The sequence below is a fragment of the Hemicordylus capensis genome, chromosome 5 (genome assembly GCF_027244095.1).
Source record: "Hemicordylus capensis ecotype Gifberg chromosome 5, rHemCap1.1.pri, whole genome shotgun sequence".
NCBI lineage: Eukaryota > Metazoa > Chordata > Lepidosauria > Squamata > Cordylidae > Hemicordylus > Hemicordylus capensis.
In genome coordinates this window covers 210,284,657-210,304,813 of record NC_069661.1, presented here as the reverse complement: position 1 = coordinate 210,304,813, position 20,157 = coordinate 210,284,657, and the positions used below count along the sequence as shown (strand labels likewise).

Genomic DNA, 20,157 nt, shown 5'->3' with positions numbered 1-20,157 from the left:
GTTGTAAACACCAGGGAAAATGCAAGTTTTCTGCGAAAGATTCAGTGGGGGAACAGCTGCTTCTTCCCACTAAAGTCTCTGAGCTCTAAATAATAGATCAGAGTTTCTTAGCCTTGAGCCCCCAAATGTTGTTGGACTACAACTCCAATCATCCCCAGACATGGCCTTTGTGGCTGAGGATGATGGGAGTTGTAGTCCGACATCTGGGGGCCCAAGGTTAAGAAACCCTGTAATAGATTTTCGTACAGCCAGGATGCACGCCTATGCTGGCTTCTCAGCTCACAAGCAGAAAGTTCCTTCATGAAGCTGCTTCCTCCTCCTCCTCCTCCCCTTGCAGTAGCACAGGTAGAGAAAGCTGAACAAAAGCTTCAGTGAATTTCCTACCTGCGTTGGAGGCTTCACTGCCACCGCCGATGGACTGATGGACTGTGGTCTGCAGAAGCGGTCCGCAGCAGAAGAGAGCCAGCTCACATGTCCCAACAACACAATCAGTCCCTCCCTACCAGTGTTCCCTCTAACAGGGAATCCCAGATGTTGTTGACTACCACTCCCATAATCCCCAAGCAAACGCCATTGCCGCTAGGGATTCTGGGAGTTGTAGTCAACAACATCTGGGAAGGAATCCCTGTTAGAGAGAACACTGCTCCCTAGCCTCTGACGCAGGTAAGCCTCCAACACAGGTCTTCTGCTCCTCCTCTGTAGCTGTCAAACTAACAGCTACACTCTCCTCCTCTCCTCTAATGTGATTTGTGATTGGTTGGAGGAAAAACCTGGACTAAGCCAGTGGGAATGCACAGGAAAAAGATCTGCCAGGGATTGCGGAGAGTAACCAAGCCTATGTGAACTGTCCCTTTAAGTCCCCAAATTAAACATCTTGCAAACTTGCGGGGCATGAAGGCATGTGTGAATAACACTCAGGGGCTTTTTCAGACAGCAAGATTTACTGCAAGTTTACTAGAAGGCTTTACTGCGAGTTTGAACTTGCCCCCCCCATGACACAAAAAGCGGGGGGGTTACTCCAGATATAAATTGGGCTACACTCTAATGAGCAATGAAAACCTGAATTGTGTGGGTTCCCCAATAGCTCACAGGGAAATTGGGGTAAATCTGGCCGATATGTGAATGCACACCCTCCATTTTAGAGGAGAAGCAAACTAAAAGCTGGGTGTGAAAAACCTCCGGGTAGGGCTGAGAGAGTCTCCTGTCTGTTATCTTGGAGAAGCCACTGCCAGTCTGTGTAGACAATACTGAGCTAGATGGACCCCTGGTCTGACTCAGCTTCCTGTATCCCTGTTTGCATGTGGGTTCATAGGTGTTGCTGGTTTTTTGCAACCTGGGTTTTGTTTTGTTTGCTTTGCCAGTTAAATATCCAGCACAGCAGAATGTGGTTACTCAGCTGTGCCAATTCCATTCAAGCAGTTGTGCAAAGATCCCACAAAAGATTGTTTTTCCCAGCACTGAAGTTCTGAAATCGATTCAGTGCAGTGAAGAGTGGCGTCTGAAGTGTTGAGACAAGGAAGAGCTGACAAGAGACAAATCCTAGCACCCATGCAAGAGACTTTCTAACTTGTGACAGGCCGCCGCCCCACCCACAAGGACAGCTGTCCTTTTACCTTTGAGCCATTGGCAGTGCTGGAGATCTCATTCCCTTGGTCACCCCACACATTGCGGATAATACATTGTGCTTTGTAACTTCAGGGCTTCAGCTTACCCTAATTATTTTTTTCTTTTTAAAATAGTGATATAAGTAATAATGATAATAATCTAGGAAACCAGTAATTCAAGACACACACAATTCAGGGAGACTATTTCAGGCAACTCCCCTCCAATCCCCCAGCCAGAATCAACAGGAAGCAATCAAATGGGCGGGACCTGCAAGCAATAAAGTTTTATTTGAATTTGCCAGAGACCTTTGCTGGAGAGAACTTACTTGTGAGAAAACATTATAGGAGGATCTTGGCCTCAGGGAAGGGAATTGCTGAATAATATAGTGCTTATCAAAGTGATGAGTAGAACCTGTGTTTTAACTCAGTATGCAACTAATTGTGGAAAAGCAGGGCTAAAGTGCTCTTGTGTGGAAGTAGTTTTGAACTGAATGAATTAGTGAGACTGATCATACCCTTCCTCTCCACTCATAAGGACAGTCTTGCTGGATCAGGCCTAAGGCGTATTTAATCCAGCACCCTGTTTCACACAGTAGCCCACCAGACGCCTTGGGAAACCACACAACCAGGAAATGAAGGCATGCTCTCTCTCCTGGGAGTTATTTGCACTTGGCTTAAGGCTTCAGGGTAAACATTGAGCAAAGCCACTTCGAAGTACACTTGCGGCATTGAGGGAAGCAGCCCCTCCCCTCTGCTCTCAGTTTTCTTATTGAAACAAGTCCACATGGCATGCTCCATGTTTTCCTTCTAGCCAATGGGAGTGGGGGGGGGGAGCTCCTGCAGAGATAGATCTGCATTTCTGAAGAGAGCATGCCTCTTATCATGCTTAAGATTCTAAATCAGTGCCAAAAGTAGCTTAAAACTAGCATTAAAAAAACCCGGACATACATTGAGATAAGCTAGAATTTGCATCACAAAGCCTGGTTTGTGTGTGGAGTGGGTCCAAAAACCTCGAAGGGACTTCAAGGTAGGTTTGGCGGGTGTGTGAACACACACATTCTCTTCTGAAGGAGATTCGGGGCAGAAGCCCTGTGTGTAAAGCCTCCTGCTGCTGCTGCTGCTCTACATCTGGTCTTTGAAGGCATCTTGCCTTTGAACATGGAGGTAGCTTATAGCCTTCAGGACTAGAACCCCTGATAGACCTGTCCTCCATGGATTTGTCCAAGCCCTGCTTAAAGCTGGTAATCCAAGCTGGTAACAGCAATGCCAAAGCCACCAACTATGAAACACAGTTTACACAATGTTGTCACATGCAGATAAGCCTCTTCCTTTACTCTCTACTTTTTCACTGACATCTATAACATGATGCATTTATGCCACCCTAATTAAAAACAAAACAAAATCTTAATCTTAATCTTGAACCAGCAGATTAATTTGAACCACCAGCAGTTTCTGCTGCTGCCACAATACAAATACATTAAGATTAAGAATTAAAGAGATTGGCCTCTACTGCCACAACATTTTCTTCAATGTGGCTGTTACAAGATCCTTCAGCCTAGTATCTGCCTAGTATCGTGGTATTTCTTGTCAATGAATTTCCATCATTTCCCAAGTGCATGCCTCCAATGGGATTAACTGGTTTCCTTTGTGCCAAGAGCAGCATACCAAGACAATGCACACCCTGAAGGACATGCAAGTTCAAGGGTTTACAACCTTTCTCCTCCCTTTACTTCCAATAAAACATCCCATTTTGCTGACCTATTTCATGCTTTGCAAATGTTCTGATTTAAACAATTTCCTTTGTGCCACAAGCAGCATACCAAGCCTTAAGGAGGACATGCAAGTTCAGGCATTTGGAATATTTCTTCTCCTTTTACCTCCAGGAAAATAGATCAGTTTGCTGACCTATTTCAGATTCTGCAGACAGAAAATGTTCTCATTGGCTTTCCCCGACTGATGTTATCCTTTTTTCACCTCTGCACCCCACCACTGTTCTTATCTTTCCCCTTCATATTTCATGTCCATTCGCTTGTTAGTCTGCAAACAAGATCTCATCTTGGTTTTCTTTCTTTTATGCAATGCCTAGCATTCTTAGAAGATAATAGTATGTAAGACACAGCTCAAGACCTCTATGAAGGTTTCCCACCTTCCTGACAGGCTGTGTCTGCACCAGCATCTGTTGTTGCTTCTGTATTCAATGCAGGAATGAGACATGGTGTATGAGCTCCATAACGGCTTTCCCCAAAAAGCAGTTGGGGGTGGCATCAGATCTTGCTTAAGAAAGTGGCCCCCACAAATGAAACTGCTATTAACTACCCAGGAAAAAAATTATGGGCACAACATTATGTCCATATGTTTTCCCTTCCATGAATAATGGCAATTCTGGAAGGTGATTTAAATTGGAGAATCAGTGCAAGGGCAGAGGGTGGAGAAAATATTAGGGATGTGCAGAAGTTTCCAGGCTCGGAATGTTCTCACTCAAAACAGGCTGCTGCGAGTGCTCTGTCCCAAAATGGAACACCCTTCAAATGAAGGGCTTGTTCCGTTGACTAGTTGACACCGGCTTGACCAGTTGTTCTGATGGAACTTGCCAGGCATTTGTGTTCCATGGAATTGGACACAAATGCTCTGAATGGTCTGTCAGAACAAGCAGGCTTATACCAAGACAGACCATTGGTCCATCTAGCTCAGTATTGTCTGCACTGCTTGGCAGTGGCTTCTCCAAAGTTTCAGGCAGGAGACTTTCCTTTCCCTACCGGGAGATGCCAGGGATTGAACCTAGGGACCTTCTGCATGCAAAGCAGCTGCTCTAGCACTGAACTACAATCCCATACCCAGTGTCACATTGGTCTGAATGTCAGCCACTGAATATTTGTAGTTTCATCTAAACACCAGATATAAACATCAATACACTTGGTGTATTAAATGGAAGGTGGAGGGGTGGGGAGAATGTGAGCTTGAGATCGCTCTTAAATTGGGACATACCTGTGGTTGGTCAAAGCAAGAAAGAACTGCTTCATGCCCCAAGTCTCAGTGAAAGTGATGAAAGACATGAGTAAGGTGATATACACCTTGAATGTGCACAAAACCAGCTTATTTGTTTTTAAGAGAGGGGTGACTATAAAAGGGAAGTGTGGGGCAATGGCAAAGATGGGAAGGGCTGTGAGTCATTTGTCCAAACTAATTGCAGCAAGGTAGTTAATGCTTCTTTAAAGGAGCATTGGCTTACACAAAGATACACATGCACACAAAATGTTAATGCAACATCACTCTAGTTCCCAAGGTACCCAATATATCAAAGGCAGGAAATGTTACATGGCTTCCCCATGCCCAGTTACATAATAAACAGTATTTTCAAACCCCTGGAAGCTAGTTCAATAAAGCTACTATATCCCAGTGGCCCATAACCCACCTTCTGCAATTCAGTGCAGAGCCAGCATCATTGAAGAACAAAACTGAAAAGGTGGAGATGGGAAAATAGGGAAGGCAGTATAAGTATATAGGGTAAGACTGGGAAATATTGAACTCGGTTGACATGGCCTTGCTCATTTCTGTTGTTTCAGGATCTCCAAACAATTGAGTTGCTGTCTGAATATTTTCTCACCAAGGGCAAGGGTAACAAAAGAATAACAGTGGATGTTGTTGTTGCTGTAGACTTGGAATGGAATCAGAGTTCCTCTCTGACGTCCTTATTCTCTGGCTTAGGGTTTTTTTCCTGAAACAAAACATAGCAAAGGCAACCACATCAGCTTCTTTATATTATTTAATGGAGAGATGAAAGGCACAAGAGCCTGTTAGAGTAGCTGGTGTTACCTAATTCCTCCTTCCCTGTGTACCCCAAGTTACTGACCATCTAATATAGCTGGCTATCACTTATGTCTCTTCAAGAGCCAGCTATATTAGATGGTCAATAATATTAAAAGTAAAGTGTGCCATCAAGTCATTTTTGACTCCTGGAACCAGGGGCGTAGCAAGTTGGAGTGGGCCCAGAGACAAGATTTTAAAATGGGCCCCCCCCCTCACTAAAGTTCAGCTCATGAAGTAAAGAAATCTTAAATGAGGCTAAATAGTGGTAACAAAAAGCATAGTAAAATCTACACACACACACACACACACACACACACACACTCTATGTGCCACAATAGAACATCATCCTAAATTTTTTTTTACAGGTTTTGTAAATTGTGGACGAAGCAAGTCATTTAATGGTACTAGAGAAAGACATACTGTTTTGGTAGCTCCAGGTCTTAACACTCACATCAATTTCGGAGGATGAATACAACTGAAGAAAACCCGGGTGGGTGCGCGGCTGGGGGAGTCAGTCATGTGACTTGCCTCTGGGGGACCCCCAAGGCAGAGGGCCCCCAGACAACTGTCTCCCCTTGCCCTATTATAGTTACGCCCCTGCCTGGAACCCACAGAGCCCTGTGGTTTTCTTTGGTAGAATACAGGAGGGGTTTACGATTAACTCTTCCCACACAGTATGAGATGATGCCTTTCAGAATCTTCCTATATCACTGCTGCCCAATATAGTACCAGTGGGGATCCGAACCGGCAACCTTCTGTTTGTTAGTCAAGCATTTCCCCACTGCACCACTTAAGGTGGGTCAGTAATATTAGCCAGCTATATTAGATGGTCAGAGACTATCTTGTTTGAGGAGATGGCTTTGATCAATCTTCTACACCAGGTAGCATGTGCTTAAGCTTCTTCCATATTCTTACTTGCAGGGGACAAATTCTTCAGTTAGCTCAATGGAAGCAGAAGAAATAATTCCACAGGAGGGAAAAGGAGCAAGAAACTGCAAATGGCAAGAAACTGCAACTTGAAGAGCTTGTGACCAAGTTGGAAGTGAGAGCTTACTTACCTTCCATACACTCTAGTAGTCTTATGTCATTGTTCCCTGCAGGATTGCATGGATCAGCTCTTGCTTTCCATGAATAACCAACCACTTTTCATTAGTACTTTTCTAATGAATGAGGTAAGGGTGGGTCATTCATGGAAAGCAAGAGCTGGCCAGAACATGGTGCTGTGATAACCATGCAAAGTATCTGTTGTCCATGTCTTCCACTTCATTCCTGCAGTGAAAGAAGATACAAGCCTGTGGGAGTGTATGGAGAGTGAGTATGCTCCAACTTGTGCACAAGCTCTCCAAGGGAAGAACCCAAGATCTATGGCCTGGAGCCTATTGATCAGGGTACTTGCTGTTTTATTCACAGGGAGAAGCTTCAAGTGAATGAACTAGAATTTCTACAGCATCAACCAGGAACCACACTGGGTTGAGAAAAGAGGATACGTATGGTATCTAAGAGTTTACTCTGATTTTTCTTTGTTGTATGGTGAAGGGATATGTTTCTCTCTCCCCTCCCCACTTTTCTTTCTTTCTTTCTTTCTTTCTTTCTTTCTTTCTTTCTTTCTTTCTTTCTTTCTTTCTTTCTTTCACCTAAAGTGTATACCATTACATGATAACATAATTTAAGGATAGGAAATATGTGTAAAAGAAAGAAAGAGAGAGAGGAAAGAGAAGATAATGTTCAAGGGATTATCTTTTATTAACATTAACATGATATAAAAATAATTTGCCAAAAGTGGGGGAGGGGAAAAACCTTTTTCTAAGGATATATTTCTTCAAAACATGAACAATTCTTTAAAATTGGACCAAATTGCTGAAGATTCCCCTTCTTTACCTTTCTGTCCAAGAAAGAAAGAAAGAAAGAAAGAAAGAAAGAAAGAAAGAAAGAAAGAAAGAAAGAAAGAAAGAAAGAAAGAACACCAAAAACCAGTTACATAAGAACAGCCCTGCTGGATCAGGCCCAAGGCCCATCTAGTCCAGCATCCTGTTTCGCACAGTGGCCCACCAGATGCTGCTGGAAGCCACAGGCAGGAGTTGAGGGTATGCCCTCTCTCCTGCCATTACTCCCCTGCAACTGGTACTCAGAGGCATCCTGCCTTTGAGGCTGGAGGTGGCCCACAGCCCTCCAACTGGTAGCCATTGATAGACCTCTCTTTCATGAAGTTCCATGTTGATGAGGAACACATATCAGTTAAGTCGCAATTCAGGAATAAATTTGTTCTTCCAGTGCAGTATTATGATCATTTTGGCAACTCCTCATGCATGAAGAATCCATATTTTTGAATTCATATTTCTGAGAAATCCTCGAAAATGGCTTGCTAGTTTTGGGGCCAGTTTGGATGATACTTCTCCAACTGACTCAGCAACATACAATAAGGACATGTGTATGTTGTGAGCACAGATGTCCTCCTCCACCCCGCCCAAGGTGCCAGGGTGCCTTTCCCTAATTATATAGAGGGGTTGTCCAAACCACTTCTTTATATGTGCTACAAATACCAATTTAAACTAATTTAAATGGTGCGCACACACATGTCCCTATCATGCGTGGTTGCACCAGTGGGAGAAGTATCTCTTGAACTGGCCCTTTGCTAAAAACCAAAATTGATGAAAGTTTGGGTGAGGATTGCAGTGGTCATGAGAGGACCCTGGAGTAAGAATGCAAGACTTTTGTTCCAGACTTCCACTTCCACTATTTTTGTTCCAGACTTCCACAACAGCCTTGCCATGCATCCTGCCTCTAGCCAAACAGCAAAAGGAAATTTCTTGCTTAGTCAGGGTAGTGGGTCAGAAAACTTGGTAAAGTTGCCAGGAGGGAAGACAATGGCTCTCTTTCTCCTATACAGCAGTAGCAGTCCTCATAATTCTTAAGGCTGCTTCGGTCTAGGAAATGGGTCAACTTTGCTTATCCCAGCAGCTACAAGCCTCTTCCCATGATCTGGCATCCTAGTGCCCCTACTCCCACATATATATTCCACCACAGCTCCCCATTTTTCCATGACCCCAAAACCTCTTTCCACACTCCCTGGGAAAAATAAATAATAACAATTGAACCCAAGATGTTCCAAGTGTTGGAAAAATAAGCAATGCGGCCACAGGGGAAGGGAGGGCGGGATACACACATTTAATATAATCGTTCACATTTGTCCAGTTTGCCTAATATATTCCAGTCCCAGAATTTTAGATGGGAGAGGATTATTTTTTTAGCACAGATTTTTAACCTTTTGATACAGGAGAGTTTTTAGGAGAAAGAGTTCCACTTCAGTCACAAGAGAGACATAATTTTCCTAGGGCCGAAAATTTCCTAGGGTGGTAAATTTTCCAATAGCCCTTTGTGGATCATATATTTCACAACCACCCTACAGAATATAAACTGTGGCTCTGACCCGAGGCCCAAGAAAAGATGCAGAAAGCAGCTCATTCATCGGTGTGACTGCACTGCTATCTCTGTTGAAGGGCCAGAAACAGTTTTGACAAGCATGCACCAGAACTGCTTTCTGAAGAAAAAACAATATTTTGGAGGGGAAAACCAGTTCTTGCCATGTTACAAGGGGACACACTACTTTCTTGAGGTTTTCCAGCCAGTCTAAAGGTCCATTTATGCAACCATTTCACTGTGAGGCAACTGGAGGAAAAGCTGTGCCCCTGTAGGCTTCCTGCTTCATCAACCCATCAGCATGTGCAGGATGTAGGTTTTGGCACACCATAGTCAAGTCACCTCTCAAGTGTTTGTGCTGGAGTTCCAAAAGCTGAATCTGGGATTCTGCACATGGTTGCAGAGCACAGAAACGACACTGTTCTGGAATGATGGAACTGGAGCAGGCAAGACTTTTCCCATAACCACCATGCACTGAAGTAGTCATGCAAGCAAGGTCAGGACTAGATGTTCGGTTGCCAACGCAAGGTTTCGAATCCAATGTACAAAATGGGATTGGGACGAGGAAGCATTGGCAGGGAAGGAGTAGTGGGTAGGAGGACACTGCTTAATCTTTCCCCCTAACTGCTGCCTTTTTCTTTGCAGCCCTTCCCCACTCAGTCACCTTTCCCCTCAGAACCTCCAGGTTGCTTCTACCTTAACACTGCTGAGGCATTGCTCTTCTGCAACCAGCAGGAAGTGGAATGAAAACTGTGGTCCTACATGGCACTTAAAACAGAGCTGCATTCTCCATAAAACCCTGTAATGCCATGATCCATGTTCAGGATCATAAGTGAGTTTTCAGAAGGAAGTCTCGTTGGGTTCCAGGGGACATAATACTTCTAAGAAAGGATCACAGCCTTCACTCTGTGATTGATTCAAACAACTCTCTTCTCTCAAACCCAACATCCAAAGCAGCTTCTGTGACTAATTAGTTGTTTCCCTCCCAGCCACCGCATTACTTCCAATAGTAATTTGATGTTCTGTTCCCTGGCAGTTGCCGCTTTACTAAACTTCTGCTTCTCTGCAGCCAGAGAAATTGCTTATTCATTTATTTTATTTTATTTTGAATGATTGCAATGACATGGTTGCAATAATTTAAAATCTATAAAAACAGACAAACAGCTCCTCTGACTGCAAAGAGGAAACAAGCTGGCAATTTTTTTTAAGATTGTGAACCCTTTGGGACTGGGAACTACTGTGTAAACTACCTTGAGAACGTTTTTGTTGAGGACTATATAAGTAGTCGTCATCATGAAACATGAAAGTGTCTAACCTAACAAGCGAACAGGAAGTTGTGACAGAGGGAACAGGAAGTTACTAGTTGAAGTAATGAGGGGCTGGAAAGGTGGAAGAGCAAAATGGAAAACACTAGAAAGCAACAGGCTGGCAATGACATCATCTACATTCTCCATAAAAGCCCAGTGAACAAATGATGTTAAATCCAGAGAAACAGGCTAATGTGGTCCAGAAATGAAGTCCAGTTTTGGAGCCAGGCTAAGCGGAAACCAACTGAGGGGTGTGTTGCAAAGGGAAAGTGGTGGGAGATGAGCCATTTAAACACTCCAGTTCCAGTTTACTGCTCCCCCTCCGCAAATGCCCCTCAGCTCCTAGTGTGTTGTCAACTGCTTAGCTTCGCCTAAATAGGCCCTTAGCCAGAAAAGTAAGAAAAAAATAGGACTGATAGCAGGAAGGAATGCTTTGAAGTTGAGCCCAGCCAATTTCATCAGTCTTAAAACCCCTGCTAACTGAGCAGAGACATCTTTTAAAGTGGTGATTCTCTTTATTTAGCAGGGGGAGAGCAACTGGCCCTATCCATCACCAGAACAGCATCCCTCCAGTGGCTGTTGCTACCTTATGTTTCTTTTTAGATTGTGACCCCTTTGGGGATAGGAGGCCATCTTATTTATGTATTTATTTTTCTATGTAAATCACTTTGAGAACTTTGATTGAAGAGTACGTCGTAGTAGTAGTAGTAGTAGACGTAGACGTAGATGACACCATACAAAGACAGAGAAATGGATGCAATGTTTCCAGAGGGTGTGGGTGATGGGCAGAAAGATGGGAGTGGCCAGCCCAAGAATCATCTACGCAGTTGCCACATACACTCACCACTTGCTTTCTCTGCAATAAACCATTACAGAACTCCTTCACTCTCTCCAGAGAGACTTCATCCAGGGGCAACACATCCTGCTCTTCATCTGGTGTATGATATGCAGCCAATGCAGGCAGCTGGGACTTCTTCAAGTGAAAATAAGACATAACACGATCGTTGCCCTCCGCATGAGGGTCCACCAAGATAAAAAGAATCTGCATGAAGAGGAGATAGTAACAGAGATGCTCATACAGCAAAATCAATAATGGCAGCAATCAGATCCTGGTTAAATGTGGGCTAACCATAGCAAATTAACCAGAATTGTCCAGAAATTCTGGGTTCTCACAATATGTTTCACAGGGGTCAGTGATCCTGGTTAACTCTTTAACCAGGATCACCTTGATTGTGTGAACACAGCCATTAACTCATATATATTTATATATTTTCAGTAAAATAAAGGTGGGGGGTTAGGGACCTCCATTCGACAAATTGATGATGAACCCTGATTATAGCTACGTATCCACAGGCCCCAAGCTCTTGAATCTTTAAGAAGAACCTTTGCTGATTGCAAATTAGAGACAATCTGAAAACTGGGAAAGCCCAAATTAACCACTGGGGGGGAAATGGGTGGGCATACTATGGCAATATTATACCTTTAATATAGTTTACATGAGGAGAAATATAGGAACATAGGAAACTGCCATATACTGAGTCAGACCATTGGTCTATCTAGCTCAGTGTTGTATTCACAGACTGGCAGTGGCTTCTCCAAGGTTGCAGGCAGGAATCTCTCTTAGCCCTATCTTAGAGAAGCCAGGGAGGGAACTTGAAACCTTCTGCTCTTCCCAGAGGGGCTTAATCCCCTGAGGGGAATCTCTTGCAGTGCTCACACATCAAGTCTCCCATTCAGATGCAACCAGGGCAGACCCTGCTTAGCTATGGGGAGAAGTCATGCCTGCTACCACAAGACCAGCTCTCCTCTCCTCTCTCAACCTAAGCATGTAGTACACCGCTCTGGGCTCCTTGGAGAAAGAGCGGGATATAAAATGTAAAAATTTTAAAAATGTAAAAATAAAAAGGTATCCCATTCTTAGAACACTTTGGTGAACTATTCCAGTATCATGGATACGATTTGCATTTTACTCTGTGTGTGAAGTATTCTGTATTGCTCAACAAAAGATTTCCAACCATCCTGAAAAGACCTTTTACGTGAATGAATTCCCTTGACTGAACCAAAAGGCCCATACATGGTTATCTGAAGAAGATGCTACTTGATTGTACTTGCTACATCAATAAAATAAAATGCAAATTCCATTGAGGCATGAGCAGAAATGATTAACATTTATTGCTGCTTATTAACAATGCCTGCCATACATGGTAAGTTAGAAACAAAAGAAGAAGATGAGAAGAGGAACTCATTTATTATTACAAAACTGCAAACCTCAAATAGTAAAGAGGAATGATATCCATATTGGCAGGCAGTAGATAAGATCTAGGGATCAGGGACAAAGAGCAATAGATGTGTGGAATGTCCCTCCTTATGCCATTGCAGACCCCAAAGCCATGCTTTCTCATGCTGTTCTTCACCTATAAAAATGAGTTAGACAAATGCACCCAAACTCCCACACTACTCTACCAGATTCCATTCTTCATCTATCCATGCGAACAATTTTGATCACTTTTTCACTTTCTGAAAATTTGATAAACACTCATCTGATAGGTGATAAGAAAATCACACAGCCTAAGTGAGAAGAGGGTTTCAAAGTATCCTATGCAAACTGAGCATGCTTTTCACATTGGGAAAATCTACTCAGCTTAACCCAAGAAGATGAAAGTCTATTTGGATGAGACACTAAACAGATTGGTTAGTTTAACCATTAATGCAGTCCCAAGAGATTTCAGTCTTCTAACTTTGCTCTTGAAGAATATCCGGACACTGCAGCTAGTGCAAAATGCAGCAGCCAGAGTTTTGTCTGGAGCTGCCCGGTGGCATATCACTCCCCTTTTGAAAGAGCTGAACTGGCTATCAGTTTGTTTCCAGGTCCAATTCAAGGTGCTGGTTTTGACCTTTAAAGCCCTTAACAGTTTGGGCCTGGGTCACCTGAGGGACCACCTGCTCCCAAGGGTTGCTGCCCATTTGATGAGGTCATCTGAGGGGGCTCTGCTCTGGGTGCCAACAACGAAGGAAGCTCGGTTATCGTGCACGCGGGACAGGGCCTTCTCTGTTGCTGCCCCCAGATTTTGGAATGTTCTCCCAGTGGCTATTCGCTCCTCAATCTCCATCATGGCTTTTAGAAAACATGTGAAGACTTGGCTTTTTACTCAGGCTTTTATGTGATTGTCACCATTACTGCTTCTTTGTATACTGTATGATATTTTTATGTATGTTTTTTTTTTAAAAAATTAATTAGATCTGTTTTTATATTTTAGCATATTTTAATTGTGTAATTGTATAGTCTTGTTTTAACTTTTTCTATGTGAATTGCCTTGTGATTATTTTAATGAAAGGCGGTATATAAATTTAACAACAATAATAAAAAATCTTCTGATCACTTATCGCTTGGTCTATTTCTCTGATTCCTTGTGACAGCACAAGGTCCAAAGGCGCATTAACTATTATGCTCAGCAAGCTATAGAGCAGCAGCGCAACGCTCTAGCTTAATCTTATGCAAGGCTGCCTATTTATGAAGAGTACACATGGCCAGTGCCTTCTGTCAGGTCCTTTAATTCTCCACAGCTAGGCACATGCTGGCGATTCACACATCACAAGCCAGTGCAGCAATGAGATCAGATCCTTTTTGTGACAAATTGAAAAAACTGATAATATATATTCCAGTGCCTCACTGGGTGCTTCTTTTATTATTATTGGTTGACACGATGAGGAAAATGACTCAAAATAGTCCCATTGACATTAAAAGGCCAAGTTAGGCAAATTTAAAAGGACAAGTTAGGCATTGCCTTTTAATTTTAATGGGATTACTTTGAGTAATTTTCCTTATGTCAGTCATTATTTTATATATATATATATATATATATATAGTATCTCTTTTCAGCAAAAAGTTCTCAAAGCAGTTTAAATAGCAAAAGAAAACAGAAGATTGTTCCTTGTCCCAAAAGGACTCAAATCCAAACAAACCAACCACAAAGGAAATAATAACAAAGCCACTGGAGAGACATTGCACTGGGTTGAATAGGATCAGTTGCTCTCTACCTGTTATGTATATGAGAAGAAGAACCACTTTGGTTCTTCTTTGCCACCTCTTCTTTGCCACCTCTTTGCCTAGTTAGCAGGAGTGTACCTTTTATACCTACCTATATTTCTCCATTTTGCTGCAGCACTGTGTTGGGAGAACCCACATCTGCTTAATTTCTCCCGGTTACCAAAACTTAAAGGGCAGGAGCTCATTTTAAATGAAGAGATGGCAATCCAAACTGCTAGAATTGTGTGGTATACCAAGGCAGAAGGAGATTATTTCCTTTTGTGACTTCATGATTACTCTTATATCCAGAGTAAGTGTGAGCAACAGGACAGAATGTAGCATGTTGGCCAATTATTAGACCCTCTCCGTCAAACAGCTTAGCATAATGCCCCATGGTTTTTTAGGCAGAGATAGTTGGATCTGTTCCTGCCCAAATTTACAACAGGCTTTGATCCTGCATGTCTTAGAGTCTTTTTCACCTATTAAGAAAACATTTGTGTAGAAGTGGTTTGGAACAAAACAGGTGGAGGAAAGAATCTACATGAGATCACCTACAAGTTTCTGAAGCCCCTGGTGTTTATACTAGTAATTTAAACAGAACCAAAAATCTACAGCTTTATTAGGCCTGAAATTCTGACTCAATATCCCCATCACAGTTCACTTGGCAAGCTCAAGGGAGAATTATACTGTCACTTGGAGCAAGTTCTTAAGGCATCGGGGGGGGAGGCAAATGGAACAGCAGTTCCATTGGCCACTCCAAGTTCTTTTCCACAGTTGATTTGTGCACCAAATACATAATAGAAATGTAGATTAGCCATCAGTGTAAGAAGCAAACAAATCCAGAATGTGCTATAAAAACACAGCACATCTGCTTCTGTAAGTGACATATTAAACCAACAGTACCCCAATAGGTTTTCTTTGAACTAGCATGGTGGAGCTCCTGCTAGGAATTATTGGCTTATATACTGCATAGCGCCTCACCAACTCAAGGGCGAGATGCGTGTGCAGCGTCTGCACCACTGAACAGCCTGTCCTTGCAGCTTGTGAATGTGGGGCTATTCCATGCCTCCTAAACAGAGCATAATAGCTGCTGCACCACTACTTCCAGTTCCCAATGAAAGTAGCAGTGCAGGTTCCAAGTTCCCTCCCTGACTTCTCCAAGATAGAGCAGAGAGAGATTCCTGCCTGACCTTGGAGGAGCCGCTTCCAGTCTGTGTAGACAATACTGAGCTAGATGGACCAATGGTCTGACTCGGTAGAAGGCAACTTCCTATGTTCCTATGACATGCACACCTAGGTGGCCAGATCTGGCTTTTTAAAAAGCCAAATTCTGGCTTACGGCCCATTTGACCCATGAATATACCCCTTAGGTTCTGGCAACTCTGCATCCTGCTCTTGGATTGGAGGGGTGCTGTGCAGTATGTGGGCCACCAAGTAAGAAACACACTTTTTTAAAATTAAAGAAACTAAATTACAAATGGAAACAAATGGGAAAATGAGCCTTAATTAGGATAGGAATGAAACAGGGGAGAAAATGAGTGGTAAACAAAAGGAAGGAAAAATAATAGAAAAGAAATAAAATAAGAACAAAAAATTTAAAACAAAGAGAAAAGTAAGAGATATGTGGATGCAACCTTAAGTTACTACCCACAGAAGAGAGGGGAAAGGAAGGGTATTCCAAAAGAAGAAGCCCCAAAAGGTAAGCCCAAAACAGTACTCTACAACTCTTTTCAGGTATTCAGTGAACACAAGGGAGAATCAGGATTGTGCCCACTTTATTTATCTACCACCCTTCCAAAAATGGCTCTGGGTGGTTTACACAGAGAAATAATAAATAAATAAGATGGATCCCTGCCCCCAAAGGGCTCACAATCTAAAAAGAAACATAAGATAGACACCAGCAACAATCACTGGAGGTACTGTGCGGGGGGTGGATAGGTCCAGTTACTCTCCCCCTGCTAAATAAAGAGAATCACCACGTTAAAAGGTGCCTCTTTGCCAAGTTAACAGGGATGTCTCTCCTCCTGACTTGTCTCCTCACTTGTCAAGCGCTCCTCTCTGCTCCTGTCCTGAATAGAGCCTATGCACATAGAAATTGTAGGTGCATAGGATTTTTCTGTGTAACTGGAAACCCTGCAAAAGGCAGGGTCCCTCCCTGATTATATATATACTTGTATGTGTAGGTTGCTGCAAACCCAAAATATTCTCCCTATTTTTTGCTGCTAAATCACCACCGATTTGTAGGTGGTGAAAATGGAGAGCCATTCTGGAAATTCTGAGCAGTGGGCATCGGTAGTAGTAGCACTACTCCCGGCTGCTACCATTCCTAGAATCCCTCTCTAAAAGTAGGGCTGGGCTATATCTTCACTCCGGGAGGAGATCCATTGCAGCTACTGAGAAACATATGGCAGAGGCAAAATATGGTAAAGTGGGGTGGTTTTGTCCACCACTTTTGCCCACACCAGGCCCGTAGCCAGCTGGTGGCATGGTGTGTACCTGCCACACCAAAAAATCCTCTTTCCTCCCCAGCCTCACTGACTGTTTTCACTGAACATTTTATAACCTGCCTCCCCTGACTTCTGCAATCCTGCCCCAAAATTTGAGGCCAAAGTTATCACTGGAAAGCTCTCAATTCAGGCCCCTTGTTGGCTCTGTTCAGACCTTCAGATGAATCTAAAGGGTATATTTGATCCCAGTTCCCTCCCCACATGTAGTTACTGAACAGCTGGAAAGGGCTTTTGTTAGTGGATTTCATTAGAGTCTTTTTGGAATACGTGTGATATTGTTACCCTTTGTCATATACAGAGAGAGCTTTTGCATTCTTTTTATGGTATAATATTAAATAACTGGTTTTTATGTATGCAAGAGACCAGAATATCACCCACTTGTACCTGATTTTTCCTCTGCTACTTCTTTTCCCCTTCACCCTGCCTTTGTTTTCCTAATATTCTAAATGTGATGCCTGCCCTATTTCTTTGGCACAGCTTCTCCAAATTTCTCAGAGATTCCCATCATCACCTTACAGTGTGAACCTGGATCCTCTCAGACTTACCTTCCCTTGAAAGAGTTTTGCTGCTTCACGGTACTTGTCCATCCTCTCCATATGCTTTGGGGATGATTTGTCAGTGAACAAGAGAAGGTGAATCTCAATGGCGCTGTCAAAGAGGCCTACTGCAGTCTGCCAACACACCATCAGAAGAGAAATGAAGCAATATGGTCATTAGGAAATGTGAAATCTGTGGCACTCTTGAAGATCCAAGTCCTAGAACCTTAGATGTTTAAAACATGAGTTTTAATGAAATACCCCTCAGAATCATGAGCTTGGTTATGAACTTGAGAGGACAATTATTTGGGAGGATGGGAATGATGCAGGAAATTACAGGAACTTTCCCCTGAGGAATCAAGATGGGTTGCTATACCTGTTCTGCTCTCATTAATCTTATGTTTATTTATAGTATGCCTTATTTGTTTTGTTATAAAATAAAGTATACATTTGAAACTTCCTAAATGTGATACATTTTGAATCGGACTTAGGTTGATTACCTTGATTCAAGCAAAATAAAATTTCCTCACAAAACTACAAAATGATAGTGAAATTCAAAATTCAAGGAGATCGACCATCAATAGTAAAGGATTCAGCAGTCAAGAAATACGCCACAGACTAGCACTTGGTAGGGCCTTGGAAAGGATATTTAGATGACGTGACGTGTCTACACCTACAAGAGATTAGAATCATTCGGACCATGGTTTTTCCCATGACACTCTATGAATGTGAAAACTGGACTTTGAAGAAGCAAGATAGAAAAAGCATTGACTCTTTTGAATGTTGGTGCTGGAGAAGACTTTTGAGGATACCATGGACAGCCAGGAAAACAAACAAATGGATCACAGAACAAATCAATCCAGAATTTTTACACAAGGCACAAAGGACCAGGCTCAAATTATCATACTTTGGACACATTATGTGAAGACCCAGGTCCCTGGAGAAGTCCTTAATGCTTGGAAAAGTTGAAGGAAAGAGGAGAAGAGGATGACCAGCAGCAAGGTGGATGGATTCAATTACGACAGCAATGAATGCACCACTGAGAGACCTTTGAGGTTGAAGAGAGATCATCCTGGAGAGAATCTATCTATGTGGTCGCTAAGAGTTGACACCGACTTGACAGCACTTAATCAATCAATCAACCAATCAATCAATCAAATATGCATTAAGATTGCAGTGTTCATCATTCCTGAATCATTGCATGTTACATCTTCCATGATCATAAAATTATATCTTTCATTAATTTGTCTGTTTTTGTACTTGAATTATCGATTTCATTAAATTGCTATTGGGTTATTTGGGTCAGATTGTAAAGTATTCTATGAACTGAGCAATGGGCAACCCTCTGGAATCATGAATACTGAAACGATGACCAAGAACTCATACGTGTAACTTGTTCTACTGCCACCCAATCAGCGTTAGCAAAACACAGCAAATGCCTGGAAAACCCCTAAATGCTGGCTTGAACTGGGTCTGAAACTCACAGGGCCAGGCACACTCAGAGCTAACACCAAAAGGCCTGGATCTCTCCACATATTCTCTGGAGATGGGATAACTAAGCAGCACACACTAGGCCTCTGTGTAGAGCCCCATGCTGTCTGGCACTGCCAGTGGTTTCTTTGCATCGTCTCAGTTGGTGGATAATTTGTCCTCTGACTTTCTCTCCCACCCCCACCCGCCACACTTCCTGAACTGCAGCAGCCGCTCCCACAAACCAAACAGGGGTCTGGACAGCCTGCAGCTGACCTGCTGCCTCACCATGTGCCACACACAACCAGAGAGAGAGAGAGAGAGAGAGAGAGAGTTGTGTCAAACCCTGCCAGTTTTCTATGAAAAAAGAGGAAAGTGTGAGAGGATTCCAGAATTAACAAGAAGAGGTCAGCGAGTGCATTTCTCGAAATGCGTTCCAGCCTGAGAGCAGAGGGACTTTGGCATTGTGGGAGGTCTGATGGGCTGAAGCCTTCAAGTTCCTAGCTTAGTTTCTCATTCCCCGATGGCAAGACTGAAGGAGCTGTAGGGAATGCAAGAAAAGCTTAGCGGGAGACTGACAAACTAGGAAAGGGGAGAGCATGGCGGTTAGACATGGGATAATTCTTTTCCTGTGTACCCACAATGTGGGCAGAAATCTCAGAAGAAGGCTATTGCTCACATATACACTGTGGGCCTGAGATGCAGATATCTGCCTGCTAACCGTCAGGGGTCAGACGGCGTACCGGTGACAGGTGGCCACACCCACCTGGCCCATGGCGTTTCCCCGATAGCCTAACCAGATTCAAGCAGCAGATTCAACTGAACGATTAGGAAAGCAGGCAGGGTCAGATTATGACATGCTGAGGTCCTAAACTATGGCAGGGTTTAAAAAGACCCCATAGCATTACAAAAACAAATTTGAAAAGAGAAAAATTAAATCTTCATTTTTACCTGGTAAAAATGCAATAAAAAACTAATAAGCCAACAAAAGCAGTTATATCTTGCAATAAGCCTATTTGCATCAGAAATACCTTTAAATGAAAATACATTATGTAAAACTTGAAATTTTTGTCTTTTAAAATTATTTTTATTCCGAGGCCCCTCATAATGGGAAGCCCTTTGCTGTAGCGTACTTACCTTATGCCTAAATCCGGCACTGAAGGCAGGTGCTGACTGGGTTCAATGGTGGGCCTTTCTAAACACGAGGGTTTGTTGCAGCAGGACCAGTGGGCCTGTGCACTTTATTTAATCCAGAGGGAGTGCGGGCTGTATACACACTCCACATGCACCCTGGCTGGCCACTAGCTTGCCTCTCTTGACTTGCTCTCTCTTGGCAAGGGGGGTGGAGGAGGGAGAGAGGGAGGGTGGGAGGGAGAGAGAACACTGTGGGGCTAGGCATGGTGGTGGAGGACAAGAGGGAGCAAACCCCACCAGTGTTCCCTCTAACAGGGATCCCCAGATGTTGTTGACTACAACTCCCAG

General features: G+C 43.1%; 1 protein-coding gene across 1 annotated transcript in view; it reads right to left on the bottom strand.

Annotated features, from left to right (window-relative positions):
* Window positions 1–4,741: 4,741 nt before the first annotated feature.
* The window catches only part of ERP27 (endoplasmic reticulum protein 27), a 31,918-nt gene continuing 16,502 nt past the window's right edge, over window positions 4,742–20,157 (bottom strand). Inside the window, exons 4-6 of the mRNA XM_053251880.1 lie at window positions 17,215–17,340; window positions 10,980–11,177; window positions 4,742–5,319 (exon numbers count right to left, since the gene is read on the bottom strand). Of these exons, the coding sequence (XP_053107855.1) occupies window positions 5,272–5,319; window positions 10,980–11,177; window positions 17,215–17,340 (372 nt within the window). The 3' untranslated portion in view covers window positions 4,742–5,271. The remainder of the gene's footprint in view (window positions 5,320–10,979; window positions 11,178–17,214; window positions 17,341–20,157) is intronic.